This window comes from Rhipicephalus microplus, chromosome 5, assembly GCF_043290135.1.
Source record: "Rhipicephalus microplus isolate Deutch F79 chromosome 5, USDA_Rmic, whole genome shotgun sequence".
NCBI classification, from domain to species: Eukaryota; Metazoa; Arthropoda; class Arachnida; order Ixodida; family Ixodidae; genus Rhipicephalus; species Rhipicephalus microplus.
Window position 1 is genome coordinate 59,003,620 of NC_134704.1, and position 14,791 is coordinate 59,018,410.

At 45.0% G+C, this 14,791-nt stretch overlaps 1 protein-coding gene and 1 long non-coding RNA gene across 2 annotated transcripts; both read right to left on the minus strand.

Moving 5' to 3' along the window:
• Positions 1-575: 575 nt before the first annotated feature.
• LOC142817797 (uncharacterized) lies at positions 576-5,697 on the minus strand. Its single transcript, XR_012895366.1, has 3 exons — positions 5,564-5,697; positions 4,154-4,239; positions 576-3,789 (listed from the first exon to the last, which is right to left on the minus strand). It is a non-coding gene; the product is annotated as an uncharacterized LOC142817797 (long non-coding RNA).
• Positions 5,698-12,132: 6,435 nt separating this feature from the next.
• On the minus strand, positions 12,133-13,925 carry LOC142817269 (uncharacterized). The gene is made up of 2 exons (XM_075894326.1): positions 13,666-13,925; positions 12,133-13,230 (listed from the first exon to the last, which is right to left on the minus strand). Exons 1-2 carry the CDS (start codon positions 13,816-13,818, stop codon positions 12,298-12,300), a joined length of 1,086 nt encoding a protein of 361 aa, XP_075750441.1. The 5' UTR covers positions 13,819-13,925; the 3' UTR covers positions 12,133-12,297.
• Positions 13,926-14,791: the final 866 nt, after the last annotated feature.

Consider the following 14,791-nt stretch of genomic DNA (forward strand, 5'->3'; position numbering starts at 1 on the left):
AATTTTTACACCCAGAAGGGTGTAAATGAGCTTGTCCCGTGGACGACACCCTAAGGGTGTTAATTCAGCACCTTCCAAAAAGGGTGCTTTACCATGCACCCTTAGAATAGGGTGTACATGTAAAAAAACTGTAGGGTGTTGCAAAAACACCCTTAAGGAAGGGTGCCTTCGATGTCCATCACTTTTTTAGCACCCTCTGAGGAGGGTGCGAGAAGGGTGCACAAGGGTGTTGAGTGCCCATGGCAGGGGTGGCAGTATTCTTTTAGACTGCACTAATAGATATCAGCATGCACTGGTTGCACACTACTTGAAGAAAGTGGTCCTGATTATCGATGGTGCGCCACCTGTCGAGCTCCATTCATTGCGTGTGGGCAAAAATATAAACGCGTACAATCGTGTATGAACTTGTGCTGGATCTATATATACTTCACAGTATATGCATAATGTGCGTTACAGAAAATGAAGCCTTGCTGCCCTAGCATATTGCGTTTATTTAATAGGCAAATAAAACAAACTTTTCTTCTGCCACACAACTTTTTCACCAGATATACGTTCACGTATACGTACACTACACATGCAACACCTCAAATGTTTATTATATTTTTTCAGTTTCACTTTATTGACAATTCTTTGCAACATACAATTACACTGGTTTCAGTTTAGTATACTGCTTCAAGTACATAAAGACTACAAATGAAATACACGCGAAATATATCCCTATAATTCTTTCAGGTATCTACAATCCCAGTGGCTTCCAGTTTAATACTCCTTCGTGTACACAACCGGTTAATAGGAATGAAATACAGGCAAATATATACTTATGATTGTTTCAAATATATACAATCACCATTATTTCACTATATACGCCTTCATGTACACAATCGTTCCCAAGAAGTGATGCACACAAAAATATATATGGATAGTGTTTTCAAATGTATACAATCACAGTGGTTTAAGCTTTGTATTCCTGGATGTATAACAATTGGTTATGAGAAATGATGTACATGCAAGCATATACGGGTTTTTGCACATATAACTTTAGCGAATACTTAAGAAACGAATACAATGATCAGAACAAAATAAGCTAAAAACGAACACAAAACTGAGTCAGGACACACAAAAAACAAAAGAGGTAATGCATAATTATGGCTAATGACACAGCTGGGTCACTTTATGCCAAATGTCCCAGCCATTTTGGCAACCATCTCAAATGTATTCGAAAAACTCGTGCTGCATTGAAAATAGAGAGCTTCTGGAATATTTAGGAGAGGAAAAATATTTGGTCACGTGGCTGCCTTCTCAACTTCCTGGAATGCCGTCTAGGTGTTGTATGTGAAAAATTTTATTTTAAAAGCACCGCTCCTTCTTTCCATACGAAACTCGGTCTACGTGTTACATAACAAGAGCTTAATTTGGGAGAGTTGGTTCATCGTGGTTGTGTGCTAGTCACAGCGCGACAACTTTAGGAAGAGACAGAAAGGACAGGAAAGAGCACTGACTGTCAACTGAATTTAATGAATGTGCTACGAGCGCTTTTATACGGAGTACAAGAACCGTGTTCATGCGCGACGACACGTGTGAGCACTACAAAATAATCTTAACTTTGAAAAGAATACTCCCTCTCGGAAAGGATAAGTGAATGTGTAGTGATGCACTGATCATTGGTTTACCTGATAAAAAATACTTCTACAAACGGTAAATTGGCATTAGGTAAACCTATTCTCGTGACGAATGGGGCAAGATTGACTATTCCTGTTGCTGTTTAGTACACACAATTTTGAAAGCTTACGAGGGGTAGAAAAACAACACGCTAATATCATATCTGCTGGCTATTTTTTTAATTGTGAGACACGTGATGTGGTATAACATGCAAAGGTTTTGGTCATTGTTTTTTGTTGGTCCTGTCTTCTTCAACTTTACTTTCTGCCGGAGGGTTTTGCAAACGGGTGTGATGATTCTGTTGGGATACCGAGCTTCTTTTAGTCTTTTAATCTGGTTTTTAAGCCTGACCTCACCCTTGTGCTAACATGACTTCTGAAGGGTGGCCTGAATACATGTGGTATCAATTCCTCTTTCTACTAATTTTCAATGCCCACTATCAAAAGGCAGAACATTCTTAGCACTCCTGGGCTGATAGCACCAGCCAGTACCCCAACAGCATCATCACACTTGTTTGCGAAACCCTCCTGCAGAAAGTAAAGTTAAAGGAAACAGGACCAAAAGAAAAAGAGAATGACCAATCACCTTTGCATGTCACACGATACTACGTACATAAGGTGTCTCACAATTTTAGGAAAAGAGCCAGCAGATATGACATTGTTGTTTTCCACCCCTTGCAAGCTTTCAAAATTGCATGTACTTACAGCAACAGGAATAGTAAATCTTGCACCATTCGTCACTAGAATAGGTTTAATGAATGCCAATCTAATGTGTATGAGATACCGCTAACACGTGGGAAAGTAAACATAGGACAAACTGGGCAATGCTTCAATGATCAAGCAAGACAGCATGCTTTAAATGTTAAGAAGGGCTATAGTAGTCTCATGGCCGGACATCGTAAAGAATGTAAGTGTAGTCCTAGGTTTCATAAAACACGGTTTTTGAAAAAAAAGCAAGCAGAAAAATGAGAGATTTTAGAACTTTATCAGGAAGGCCAAGGATTAATGCATCAGTACACCTTCACTTATCTTTTCCAAAAAAGAGTATTCTTTTCTCGGTTAAAATTATTTTGTCATGGTCACACATGTGTTGTTGCAGATGAGCCCTGGTCTTGTGCTCAGTATAAAAACGCTCGTAGCACCTTCAATAAAATTCAGTTGACAGCGCTCTTTCCTGTACTTTTTGCGATAAGATTTTTATTACAGAAAGAATTTCATTTTCTTACAGTTTAGGTATAATGATGAGTTTTCATTGTATCACAACATGGAGCAAATTGCATCTCAATACGGACAAAAATCACGATTTTGTGAAATTTGTGATATTTTTTCGTATATTTCAGCAGCTTGAGAGGTATAAAGATGTTTTTTCCTCAAAATAAACCTTCTGTGGAGTAAGTATTCACTGCTCAGATATTCATACAAAGTGCAATATTGCAATAAAATATGCAAACATAACACATTTTGGCTTTATTCTTGGAAGCGAATGTGGCAAAGAAATTGCACTATTAATATTGAGCTTCAAATACCTTACAGAAGCACATTTACTGAACACGTAGACCGAATTAGCTTTAGAAAAAATAAGCGGTAGTTTTAAAACAAAATTTTCCACAAACAGCACACAGACAGCATTATGCCAGGAAGTTGTAAGCTAGCCACATGAACAAGACTTTTTTCTCGCTGAAATATTCTAGCAGTTCACTGTTTTCAACGCAGTAAGTCAGCACATTTTTTTTTCAAACACAATTCAGAAGGTCGCCAAAGTGGCTGGGACGTTTGGCGTGCAATGGTCCAGCTATATTTAAGCAAAATACCTTACCAAAATAACAATATTTGTTCATCTACCGTGACCACACTAGAAGTTGTTCAGGCATTGTGACACTAAAATTTTCAGCGTCGTACTGCCTGAACAACTTCTTTGATAAACTCCAAACTCACGCCGAGAAAAAGCCGCTCAATCACGGTGGTTGTTAAAGGCCTTGCGGCCGTAGACAATGTTGAAAATAAAAAAAAAATCAACTCATCAGTGCTGTCACTCCTTCTTCGTCATTACTGACACGGAAGATTTTTCGGTTATCCATGTGGAGGTTCAGGAAGTAGGCTTGCTCTAGGACGTCAGCGGCACCCTCTCATCCTGTAATAAGAGCAAATATGACTTCTCATAAAAGGATGTTCGTGCTGTTCTGGCAGCCCCATATATAAAGAATGTGTAGTGTGTATCCTTCGAAATGGCGTGTAATTGACATTACACTGAACTCGAAGCATACAACCCATACATTCCAATAATTTCGTATGATAAAGATAAGAGTTTTCCAGCATACAGCAAATTCCCGAAATGAGGTGAAGTGTAAGACTACAACTAAAAAATGGCACTTAAGAAAGCCTGAACTCACCTAAGAATCAAATTCCTTTTAGGGTAGTGAGCCAGTGTGAAAAACAATTCTTAAAGTACAACGTTCAGAACATGTAGCATTAATCAAAACGCACAAGAAACTTACCTCTTCATGTACAAACAGTGAAGACATCTCTGCTTTCTCTTTTACTTGAGAACAAATGATCTTGGGCGTGGCACTAGCGAAGAGGTCTGCAAAAAAAGTAAAAGATTTACTGACTTTAATCACGCCTCTAACAATCTGAGGAATTGTTACAAGTCACCAATCAGTGCAATTCTGACTGCCTCTATAAGGGCATCAAAAATGAACAATTTTCTCGTTCTTTCTACCCTCACAAGACGCTCCGTCAATGGAATCTAATCCAAATTTGACGCTATGTACTTCCTATTTGCCTGCTTTCTAGACGTAGGGCTGCGAACATGTGTTTTGTGCACCTAATCTAGCACAGAAATTCGTCATCTATAATTCAATCATCTTAATTCATTGTAATTTGATAAAAGATGTGATAGCTCGTCCAGTTTATAAAGAGTTGCGCGCCTGCAATAGGCACTGCCTAGCACGTATGAAAGTATTTCTTTAAAAAATTTTTTTTCAAAGCTTGCTTTCAGAAAAAGCGTCTGGCATATTTCGACAACTAAGCCCATCCTCTGATGGCAATCAGGGGCCCGCTATTAGCGATTATTGACCACGGGATTTACAAACGTAACCCGCGCCTAAATACTCAGTTAAACACAATCAAGCAAGCAGGAGCGCTCGAACGACACCAACGCGCGCGGACGCCGTCTACGTTGCAGCAGGCATGGCTTATGCTAGAGCTACCGCACATAACTCCCTCAGTCACGTATAGTTTCTTGATTCTGTTATAACGCCGAACGTTATTGCAGATGAAGGCAAAGCATGAAAACAGCAAACAGAAACGAGGGAAAACAACGCACGGCGATGGCCACAACAACGCGCCTTTGGAAGTCTGCTAGATCTTTCCCTGTTGCTGGTGGCACTTGTCCTAAATAGCTTAAAAGACCGAGGCGCACGTGCTGGGAGCATCGCGGCATATCAGCACCTCCAACTATACCGTCTTTAAGCAAAAAAAAAAACAAAGCCATTTCGTACAGTGCGCCTCTGTACATAATTTTTGCTTTTTCTTTCTTTTTTTACGCTTACACCTACAGAAGCACGTTGCACATTTGAGTATTAATAGAAATGTTATTACGATGTAGCCCAAAGCACATCTTAAAACAATATCAATCACTTTGTGCAGTGTGGAGACAATGTGCGATCAGCAACTAATCCCGCCCTTGTTAAGTGATCACATCACTCACGTTATGAGTGATGCAGGCACTTACACAACATCGCGCAAAGCAGTGTGAACTCGTTAAGTCACACGTTTAATCGGGCATCTGCAACAGGCCCGCGAACGCATGCTGTTGTAAATGGCTGGCAGCCTACTTCGGCAGCGCTGCTGCAGGCGCCCAGCTAGCGCTGTATGATTACTACCTACGAAAACAGTACACTCACCGTTAACAGGCCCACGTTGTCCGTGTCCGCCACTCCATGAATATTCCTTAATTCGAGCGTCACTTCGAACACGGTGTCATTCGTGACCACCATTGAATATGCGCCTGTTCGCTAGAACACACACAGCGACCAAGACCCCAGACCAACGCAACGCATTTGAAAGACGATGAGACAGAGAGAGCAACGTTGAGAGAGAAGGAGGAGGCACTGGCGGCAGTGCCTCCGCCTAGACGGCGCCGAAAGGCAAGCGCTATGGCGCATACGGCGGACGGCCGTTCGGCGCGGAATCACTCCTTGTAAACGGCAACTCTCCTTCCAGCCAGTAGCAAAGCGACGCAGGTTATTTACCAGCCTCGGGTTCTTTGAGTATTTTGACGGAATGCGATTGCAGTGGGCGAAAAATAGTGAAGCAAAACTTGCGGAAAACAAAGTGCACCATGGAATGGCCAGAAACAATAATTATTTCGTCCTCGGTGGCATTAGCGGGAGAGCATCGCTACACCTTTTTCCAGAGGAATTTCTTTTCGCATTGTCTGTGTCTGGCAATTCCGCGTATGGTGCCGCAAACACTGAATGCGTAGTCGAAGCTGGAACAAATTAATCCACAGTCACGGATGTTTAGAAGGCTTGTCACGCACCACGAAACGTGCCGAGGTTGTTATAACAAACTTTTTGCTGACCACATGATCAGCACATAATTCCATATGGTTGCCCAATGAGCTAGCTAAGCACCTGTAGCAAAGGCAGGGCACGTTCTTGTTAAACGTTGTTAATATAAACGATGGTTGTGCATAAGTGCAGTGACAGCTTTCCGTGTGAATTGGTCATAACCCACGTTTTCGAGCGTAGAAGCGCCTCAGCGGACCTAATCAGCTACCACAGCAAGTTCGTAAGCAATGATGAGGTACGAAAATGTGCAGCTGTTTTCCATGTACTGAATAGTCCGTGTACAGTGCGTTGACCACCGCCATTTCTTAAGCCACCTCCCATATGGACTCCCAGTCTGAACAGGTGTGGGACCTTAAACACTAAGAAGCAGTGCCCCCCCCCCCCCCGCACACACACACACGAAATTTGAGGGCGCACGGGCTGATACACACGCATACTTATTCACAGGCGCACACACATACACGTATACACACATACGGCAACACACACACGCGACCGTAAACACACGCATGCATGGGCGTACACATGTGCACAGGCACGCTTAACACAAGCACGTACTCGCCCATACACGCGCACGCACACATGCACGGGTGTACACAGAATCGCGCTTACACGCGAACACATGCGCAGGCTCACGCACACACACCCATACTCGGGCGAACATTTTGTTCCTGTATATAATCCACAGCAAACATGTAGCTTATAACCAACGCTATGGTGAGCTTTCGTAACGTGGATTGCAGTTAATTGCCATTATAGATGAAACACGATTTGCTTCTGCTGGCATTCTGCTGTATTCGGAGAGCACCTTCACACATTCTAAGTCTAGGCCGTCATTTAACGCAAGGTCCACATATTAGTGCAGTAGCTACGCTGCTCGGCCGCCAATCCGAAGGTCGCGGGTTCGATGCCGGCCGTGGCAGTCGAATACAGATGGAGGCGAAAAGGTAGAAGCCTGTGCACTGTGCGATATCAGCGCCCATTAAAGAACACCAAATGGTCAAAATCTCTAGAGCTTTCCACTACGACGACGCTTATAATCATATCGAGGTTTTTGAGACGTAAAATCCCAAATATTATAATTATGTGTTCTTCTTATGCTGCATATTCCATCTGATGAATCGTCACCTACACCCTTCTCAGGCACAAAAGCACCCTTAGAGCCTATTTTAGGGTGCTATCGAGGCAAGCACCCAAACAAATGGGTGCTTTTTTTTCAGTCGACCATTTATGGGTGTTAAAGGGTGTTGCAAAGGGTGCTTTCTCGTAAAAGCACCCTTTTTACACCCTTTTGGGTGTAAAATTTTTTGCTGTGTGGGTACGAATGTGAATTACCGATTGGCCCGCTGCCGGGCATCCTTTCATGGGAGAATCTGCGTCGGACAAGAAACGCTTCATTCAGAAACCAAGGTTCAGAAGATGTGACTAGAAATTTTTTGATCACAGACTGTTGGACATAAATTAAATTTCCAAGAGAAGATTTTCTTGCTAGAGACACGTTAACGAAGTGTTTAGAATAAATAGTAAAGGATTTGCAGTATGGCGGACCGCTCTATATATGGGAGAGCTGACTTAGTTTAGAAAAAAAATTCTTAAACGATATTCAAGTACTTCGTACTCAACTATGGCAGGCCAGTGAACTGTCCGACGATCAGAACTCAAATCAATATGGCGCACTCTACACTAACGATAAATATGTGTTTCAAAACAAATGTGTAGTGATTTTGAGTCATCATTTTTTTCATCAGCCAGACTACGCCCACTGCATGGCAAAGGCCTCTCCCCCGGTCTTGTGCTTTCCGTTGCCACGTCATACCTGCAAACGTTTTAACCTCATCGGCCCACCTAACTTTCTGCCCCCCCCCCCCCTTCGTGCGTTTGCCTTCATTGGGAATTCACTCAGTTAACCTTAATGATTAGCGGTTATGCAGCCTACGTGCTACGTGCTCGGCTCATGTGCATTTTTAAAGACGATAGTCTTTTTTGGGGACCTTTTTCTTCTTGATTTCAACCATGATATCCTAAACCCCGGTTCGTTCTGTGACCCACTTTGCTCAATCGTATATTTCCCATACATATTCCCAGTCGTATATTTATTTAAACGCGTGGTGAAGGAATCGTTAAAGAAAAAATAAAAAAGTTCTGCGGTGGGGCCTCACTGGTGACCAACTGCCGGTGATGCACTCCCTCACCAGAGCAGGCTTGGCCACCCTGGTGCAGTACCTGGCCACAACCTCGAGTGAATACAGCAATTATGGATTTCGAGTACTTCGTACTCAACCATGGGAGGGCAGCGTGCCGTCTATATTTGGAAGATCTACAGTAAAGGCTCTTATAAATGTGTGTTTAGAAAAAAGTGCTCAACTATTTTGAGTACTTGGTACTCTACTATGGGAGAGCTTAAAGCCGTCCCGTGAGGTTCAAATAAAACATGTGTTTGGAACGATTTCGAGTACTTCGAACTCAACTATGGGACAGCACTGAGCCGTCCCGCTATAGCATCAGAGCAACTACATGTGGTGCAAGAACTGCGAAACGAAGTTAGTGATAGCTGAATGCAAGCACCTTTGAAAGTGCTTAGGTAATCCTTTTGTGTGGACCAACAAAGGAGCGCCAATGAGCACTCGGCCGCTTTACGTAATAAACGTTTAAATTTTTTGCATAAAACTTGAACAAAAACGCGCTTCTGGGTATATCTGTAAGGCACACTGTCTTCTTTATTCAACAGCGCATTAGATTCAAAGAGCTAGTAGAATGAGTGATTTGCTTAATCGGTATGGACATTTGTAAAGGTTATCTCCCCTTTTTTTTATTAAATGCAAAATACTTCTTGGCAAACTCTGGCGACTTCGCGCGTATCTATCTATCTATCTATCTATCTATCTATCTATCTATCTATCTATCTATCTATCTATCTATCTATCTATCTATCTATCTATCTATCTATTTAGCCGCCTACGACTTATAGCTCTCCTGGCCTTTTGGATAGTGGTATCCATACCAAACTTTGTATGGTATAACATTACTGTATAAAGAACATATATGACTAGTCATAACATGAAAATCATGACATGGATGTCATGAATATCATGATTTACACTTCATGGTCCTGCAGCTCTTGCGGTGGTTTCGTTCACATAGCATGTTGCAAAACTGGTATGGTATGAAATGACTACATGGTGAGCGACAGACCGTAACATGAAAATCCTGACATGCGTGTCATGTAAGAAGGTGACTACATGTCAAGCTCATGATATGCTCGCGGGCGTTTCGCTAACGTCACATATACCAAATTTTGTACTACGGTACAGGAATGAGTGACGAAAGTATGTAACTGGTGCAAACATGATAATCATGAGATGCGTGTCATGTAACAACATGACTGCATGCTGCGCTCATGACGCGCTCACGGCCGTTTCGATAGCTTCACATGTACCAAACTCTGTATTACGTGACGTGAACGGACGACGTAGGTAAATGAAACATACAAACATGACAATCATAACATGAGTGTAATGTAACAACATGACCACAAGCCACACTCATGATTCACTCACGGCTGTTTAGCTAGCTTCACATATGCCAAATTTGGTACGTGACGCGAATGGATGACGAATGTATGTGACTGGTGAAAACATGATAATCATGAGATGCATGTCATGTGAGAACATGAGTACATGCCACAGTCAAGGCGCCAATACATTTTGACATGACGCGGTGCGCGTGCTCACCGGCGTTTATTTTGTCGAGTCACTCCGGCGTTGCCACGCCAGGCACCGGTCCTGTCGTATACTAGCAGGCTCACGCCGCACTGCGTTGTTTTCACGCATGCGCGTTTCAGTGCGTCCGGCGTCCCTGCGTCACGAAAAGAGGGAGACGCAGTGTTGTCTGAGTAACGCATCGGCGCGAAATGCAGCATGTCGCAATTCGCGCTGGTTGCCGTCGGGCCACGCCGATAGACGCTGGTCGCGCGTCAACACCACATTGGAGTATATTGGGCCGTTTATGATGCGCTCGTGGCCGTTTTGCTAGCTCCACATATACCGAATTCGGTGTTACGTGACGGCAATGGATGACGAAGGTAAACGACACGTCTAAACGTGATAAGCATGACATGGAAGTCATATGCGCCATCATTTACCTCCACCTCGTAACCTTGTGCTGATTTTAAAGTTACATTTCAACTTTTCTCATTCGTGCTTCGCATATAATCGATTCCCACTGAACGTGGAATCTGCCAATTTTTTTTTAATGTGAAGCATTTCTTAGCGAGCTTCGGCGACTTTGAGCGCATCTATCTATGTATCTATCTATCTATCTATCTATCTATCTATCTATCTATCTATCTATCTATCTATCTATCTATCTATCTATCTATCTATCTATCTATCTATCTATCTATCTATCTAGGACTTTAAGCTCTCCTGGCCGCTTCGATAATGGTATCGATACCAAACTTGGTATGGCGTTACATGACTGTATTAAGAACATAATTTACTAGTCATAACATCACTATCACATGTATGTCATGTCATGATTGACATGTCATGGTCTTGCTGCTCTTGCGGCAGTATCATTGACATTATATGTTACAAAACTGGTATGGTATGGCATGAATGTATGGCGAACACGAGCGACAGACCCTAACATCAAAATCATGACATGCGTGTCATGTAACGGCATAACTACATGCCACGCGCATGATGTGCTCGTGGCCGTTTCGCTAGCTTTGCATATGCCGAATTTGGTATTACGGGAGGTATGTGACTGGTGCAAACATGATAATCATGAGATGCGTGTTATGTGAAAACATGACTACATGCTACGCTCATGATTAGCTCGGATCCGTTTCGCTAGCTTCACATGTACCAAGTTCGGTATTACGTGACGCTAATGGACGACATAGGTAAATGGCACGTCGAAACATGATGATCATTACATGCGTGTCATGTAAGAGTATGACAGCATCCCACACTCATGATGTGCTCGCAGCTGTTTCGCTAGCTTCACGTATGCCAAAATTTTATATTACGTCACGTGAATGGATGATGAAGGTATGTGACTGGTGCAAACTTGATAGATGTGTGTCATGTAAGAACATTAGTACACGCCACACTCAAGGCACCAATACACTTCGATGTGAGCTGGCGCGTTTGCGCGCTGGCGTTTTAAGTGTGAATGCACTTTATAAGCGACCCCAAACCATCCACCGCCGTCGGCGGCGTCCGCAGTCTTCTCTCTATCTTTAAAAGAAAGAGGACGCCGCAGCGCGACGCTCTACCGAATAAGCCACGGACGCGACGCTGATATCGGTGTCAGTAACGCGCCTTATACCCCCTCCCCCTTCGCTCGCTCCTCCGCTCACTGCAGCTGCGCGCGCACCCCTCTCTCTCGCGCGCCCGCCTTCTCTCTCAGTCTCCCGTCGAGAGCGGGTCGTGACATCACCCCCGGAAGCTTTTCAGGCCTGCGCGTCACGTGACGTGACGTCGGCGACGTCACATCGCGCCGGCCGGCCGGCCGCCCTTCGCTGGGTGGCTGCGCCAGCCGCGAGCGCTTGCCGCGAGCGCCCTTCACGCCTACCGACTCGGGCGAGGTGCCTTGACACGATGTCCGCACGATTTATCAAGGTATCGATTGATTGTATGGTTTAACGCGCCGACGCAACGCAGGCGATGAAGCGCGCCGTAGGGGAGGGCTCAGGATCAAGCTTGACTACCTGGGAATCTTTATTGTGTGCCGAAATCTCGTACACACGGGCGTTTCTGCTTTTCGCCTCCATCAGAAATGCGGCCGCCGCAGCCGGGTATCGAAACCGCGCCCTAGTGCTCAGCAGCGCTACGCCTTAGCCACTGAGCCACCGCGGTTGGGGAACTTATCAAGGTATCAAGAAATGAATATCGTGAATGGAATAATGCATATTTATTTATCACAGCCAGACGCCGTCTGTACAAATATCACAGTGCGCATTGTTCTCGGTCCAGGCAGACGACAAGCAACACAAGATGTTGCCCTTAATGCTGAAAATATGCCAAAAGTACAAAACACAATATCTTGCCACATAAAACTCAAAACAAAACAGATTGTTCATGTGCCTGCAGATGTTTGAATCTCTGAGACACATAGTGAAGGAAAGTGTCGTCAGAAGAATCAACTTGTGGGCACATTTGAATAGACGAGCACACATTTCTAATAGTGCTTGGGTGGGGCAAAGTTAGTGCACCTGTGCTTCTCAGGAACTTGTAGGCATGTGGTGACACTGTACGCAAGATGCATGCAAAGACCATCACCTGGGCGCTATACTGAATGCGCTTTGCAGAAAGAAGTAGTAGCTGCTCCTTCATAAAGTTCACCGTCTCTTTCTTGCCTTCATCAATGCTGGCTTCCAATTTGTCCAGAAGGGAATGTATTGCCTGAGCCAGGTGGCGATAAGTGCAGCGCTCCCCAGACAGCATCGACAGGTTGTTCAAAATTTCCAACAAGGAACTTACTTTTTGAACTGAGTCTGGTACAACAGCGCTACCAAGGTTTTTGATTGGTGAACCTTGATAGCAGGCAAAGACTTCAAGGTTTGCAAACACGGTCAATGACGCATTCAAACAAGGTTCACGATAGTAGATAATGTTCAAAAACATGGAGCACTCTTCTTTATGAATCACAGTCCACTTCGGAGACACTGACACCCCTTGCAGGCGAGCCCTTAGTTCTTCGAGGGACGAAAACCGGTCTCGTTCTTGCTCCGCTTCATATGACGCCAGCGACTCTTCTACAGCACGGGCGAGTTGGGAGGCTTCTTGTCGGCTCCTCTTGGCGTCAGGGGTTTCTCTCGTGCTCTGGTCTCGTACTGATAGGTAGGACGGACAGCCGGGAAATACCGTTGGGACAGATCCAGGACGCAACCGTGGTACTGGGAGTGCAACTTCAATAACTCTCCCTGTCCTTGGATCCGTGTACGATGTCGTCTTCTCGATGCATGAAGCGTCGAAATGATCCGCGCACACCTGCACAAACGTTTCAAGAACGTCTGAGACGCCACTTCTCAAAAGAAAAAAATGCGCTCCCGTTTGCATGACCGTGTTTACAGTCCGTGTAGCTAAAACAAAGTCTACCTACGTTTCGCAAGCATCTAAATAAAAGCGCTGCGCTAAGCGGTACAAGCAACATGAAAGGAAACACGGGAGCGTGATGTCACCGCACTCCACGAAGCGCTTCCACCGAGAGCTTGCAAGAATGGACGGCACCACGGCACTGTTAGTGAACAAAGCGCAGCTGACCATCCTTGCTGCGAACGTGCCTTTCTGGGCGATTCTCATCAACTGCTGGCGTCAGCGCTTCGCGAGGCCCGGCGGCCACACGCTCAAGTATTTCCCATCATAGGTGATTTCTACCCGAACAAGCAACGACATGCTAAGAACAGGAGCATCTCAAATTCTTACCTTAGTGCACGAAGTCGGCACGAAGTCCTTCCTAGGAATGGCACGTAGCCATTGTTTGAGAGCGTCGGCGTCTTTAGGGAAGGAAAACACTTGTATCTTCTTTCCTGTTTTGTAGTTGCCGGTGCATCCGGGTACACAACACTTATTCGGCATTGTCGCATCACTCCAGCATCACGCACGGAAACGAAATTGCCGCAAAACAACAACGGAAAGCAACAAACGCGAAACACCGTCAACACCACGCCGCCGAACCGTCACCACCGCCGCCCACGCTGCCGCTGCGGCTTCCCCGAGAGTCGGCCGGCCGGAAATGACGTCAGATTGCTGGGCGCAGGCCTGAAAAGATTTTCCGGGGGTGACGGTCGTGAGGGGGAGTAAAGTTAAAATCCGTTGGCATTCGCCAGTGAGTTAACGTAAACTCCCCCGTGTGATCAAATTGCGATTCCCAGGAACCATTACACCATAAAGGCACCATAGTGTGATTTATAAATATAATAGTGCGAATTAATAAATACCCCTCATAGCATCACCCCGTGTATTCGCACTTAACCATGTTCACCCTCGGGGAAATGCTTGGAAGTTTTTGTTTTATCGCGTCACGCCGGCGATGCCACGCGAGGCGCCGATATCCCACTAGTAGAGATCATTGGATCGGCCCACTGACCTTAATTGTGGATCTGTCTGCCATAGGCGCGCGCCGCGCTGCGTTGATTTGACGCATGCCGGTTTGAGCGCGTGCGGCGTCCCTCCGTCACGAAGAGAGGCAGACGCGGTGCTGTCTAAGTAACTTCGTCGGCACGAAATGCAGCATGTCACATTTCGCACTGGTTGCCACCGGACGCTGGTCGCGCCGCCTGCGCCTGGCGTCACACGTATATAGTGTGCTCGCGCTTTGCTATCGTGGCGTCGCTGCGCCCAGCCTGCGCCTGCGCCAACGTTGCGTCGGAGTATAATGGGCCCTTCATGACGCGGCCGCCACCGTTCCGCTATCTTCACATGTCCCAAAAATTGGTATCGCAGGGAGTGAATAGACGACGAAGGTAAATGACACCTCAAAACCTTATAATCATATTATGCGTTTCATGTAAAACATGACTACATGCTATGCTCATGCCACGCTCGCGGC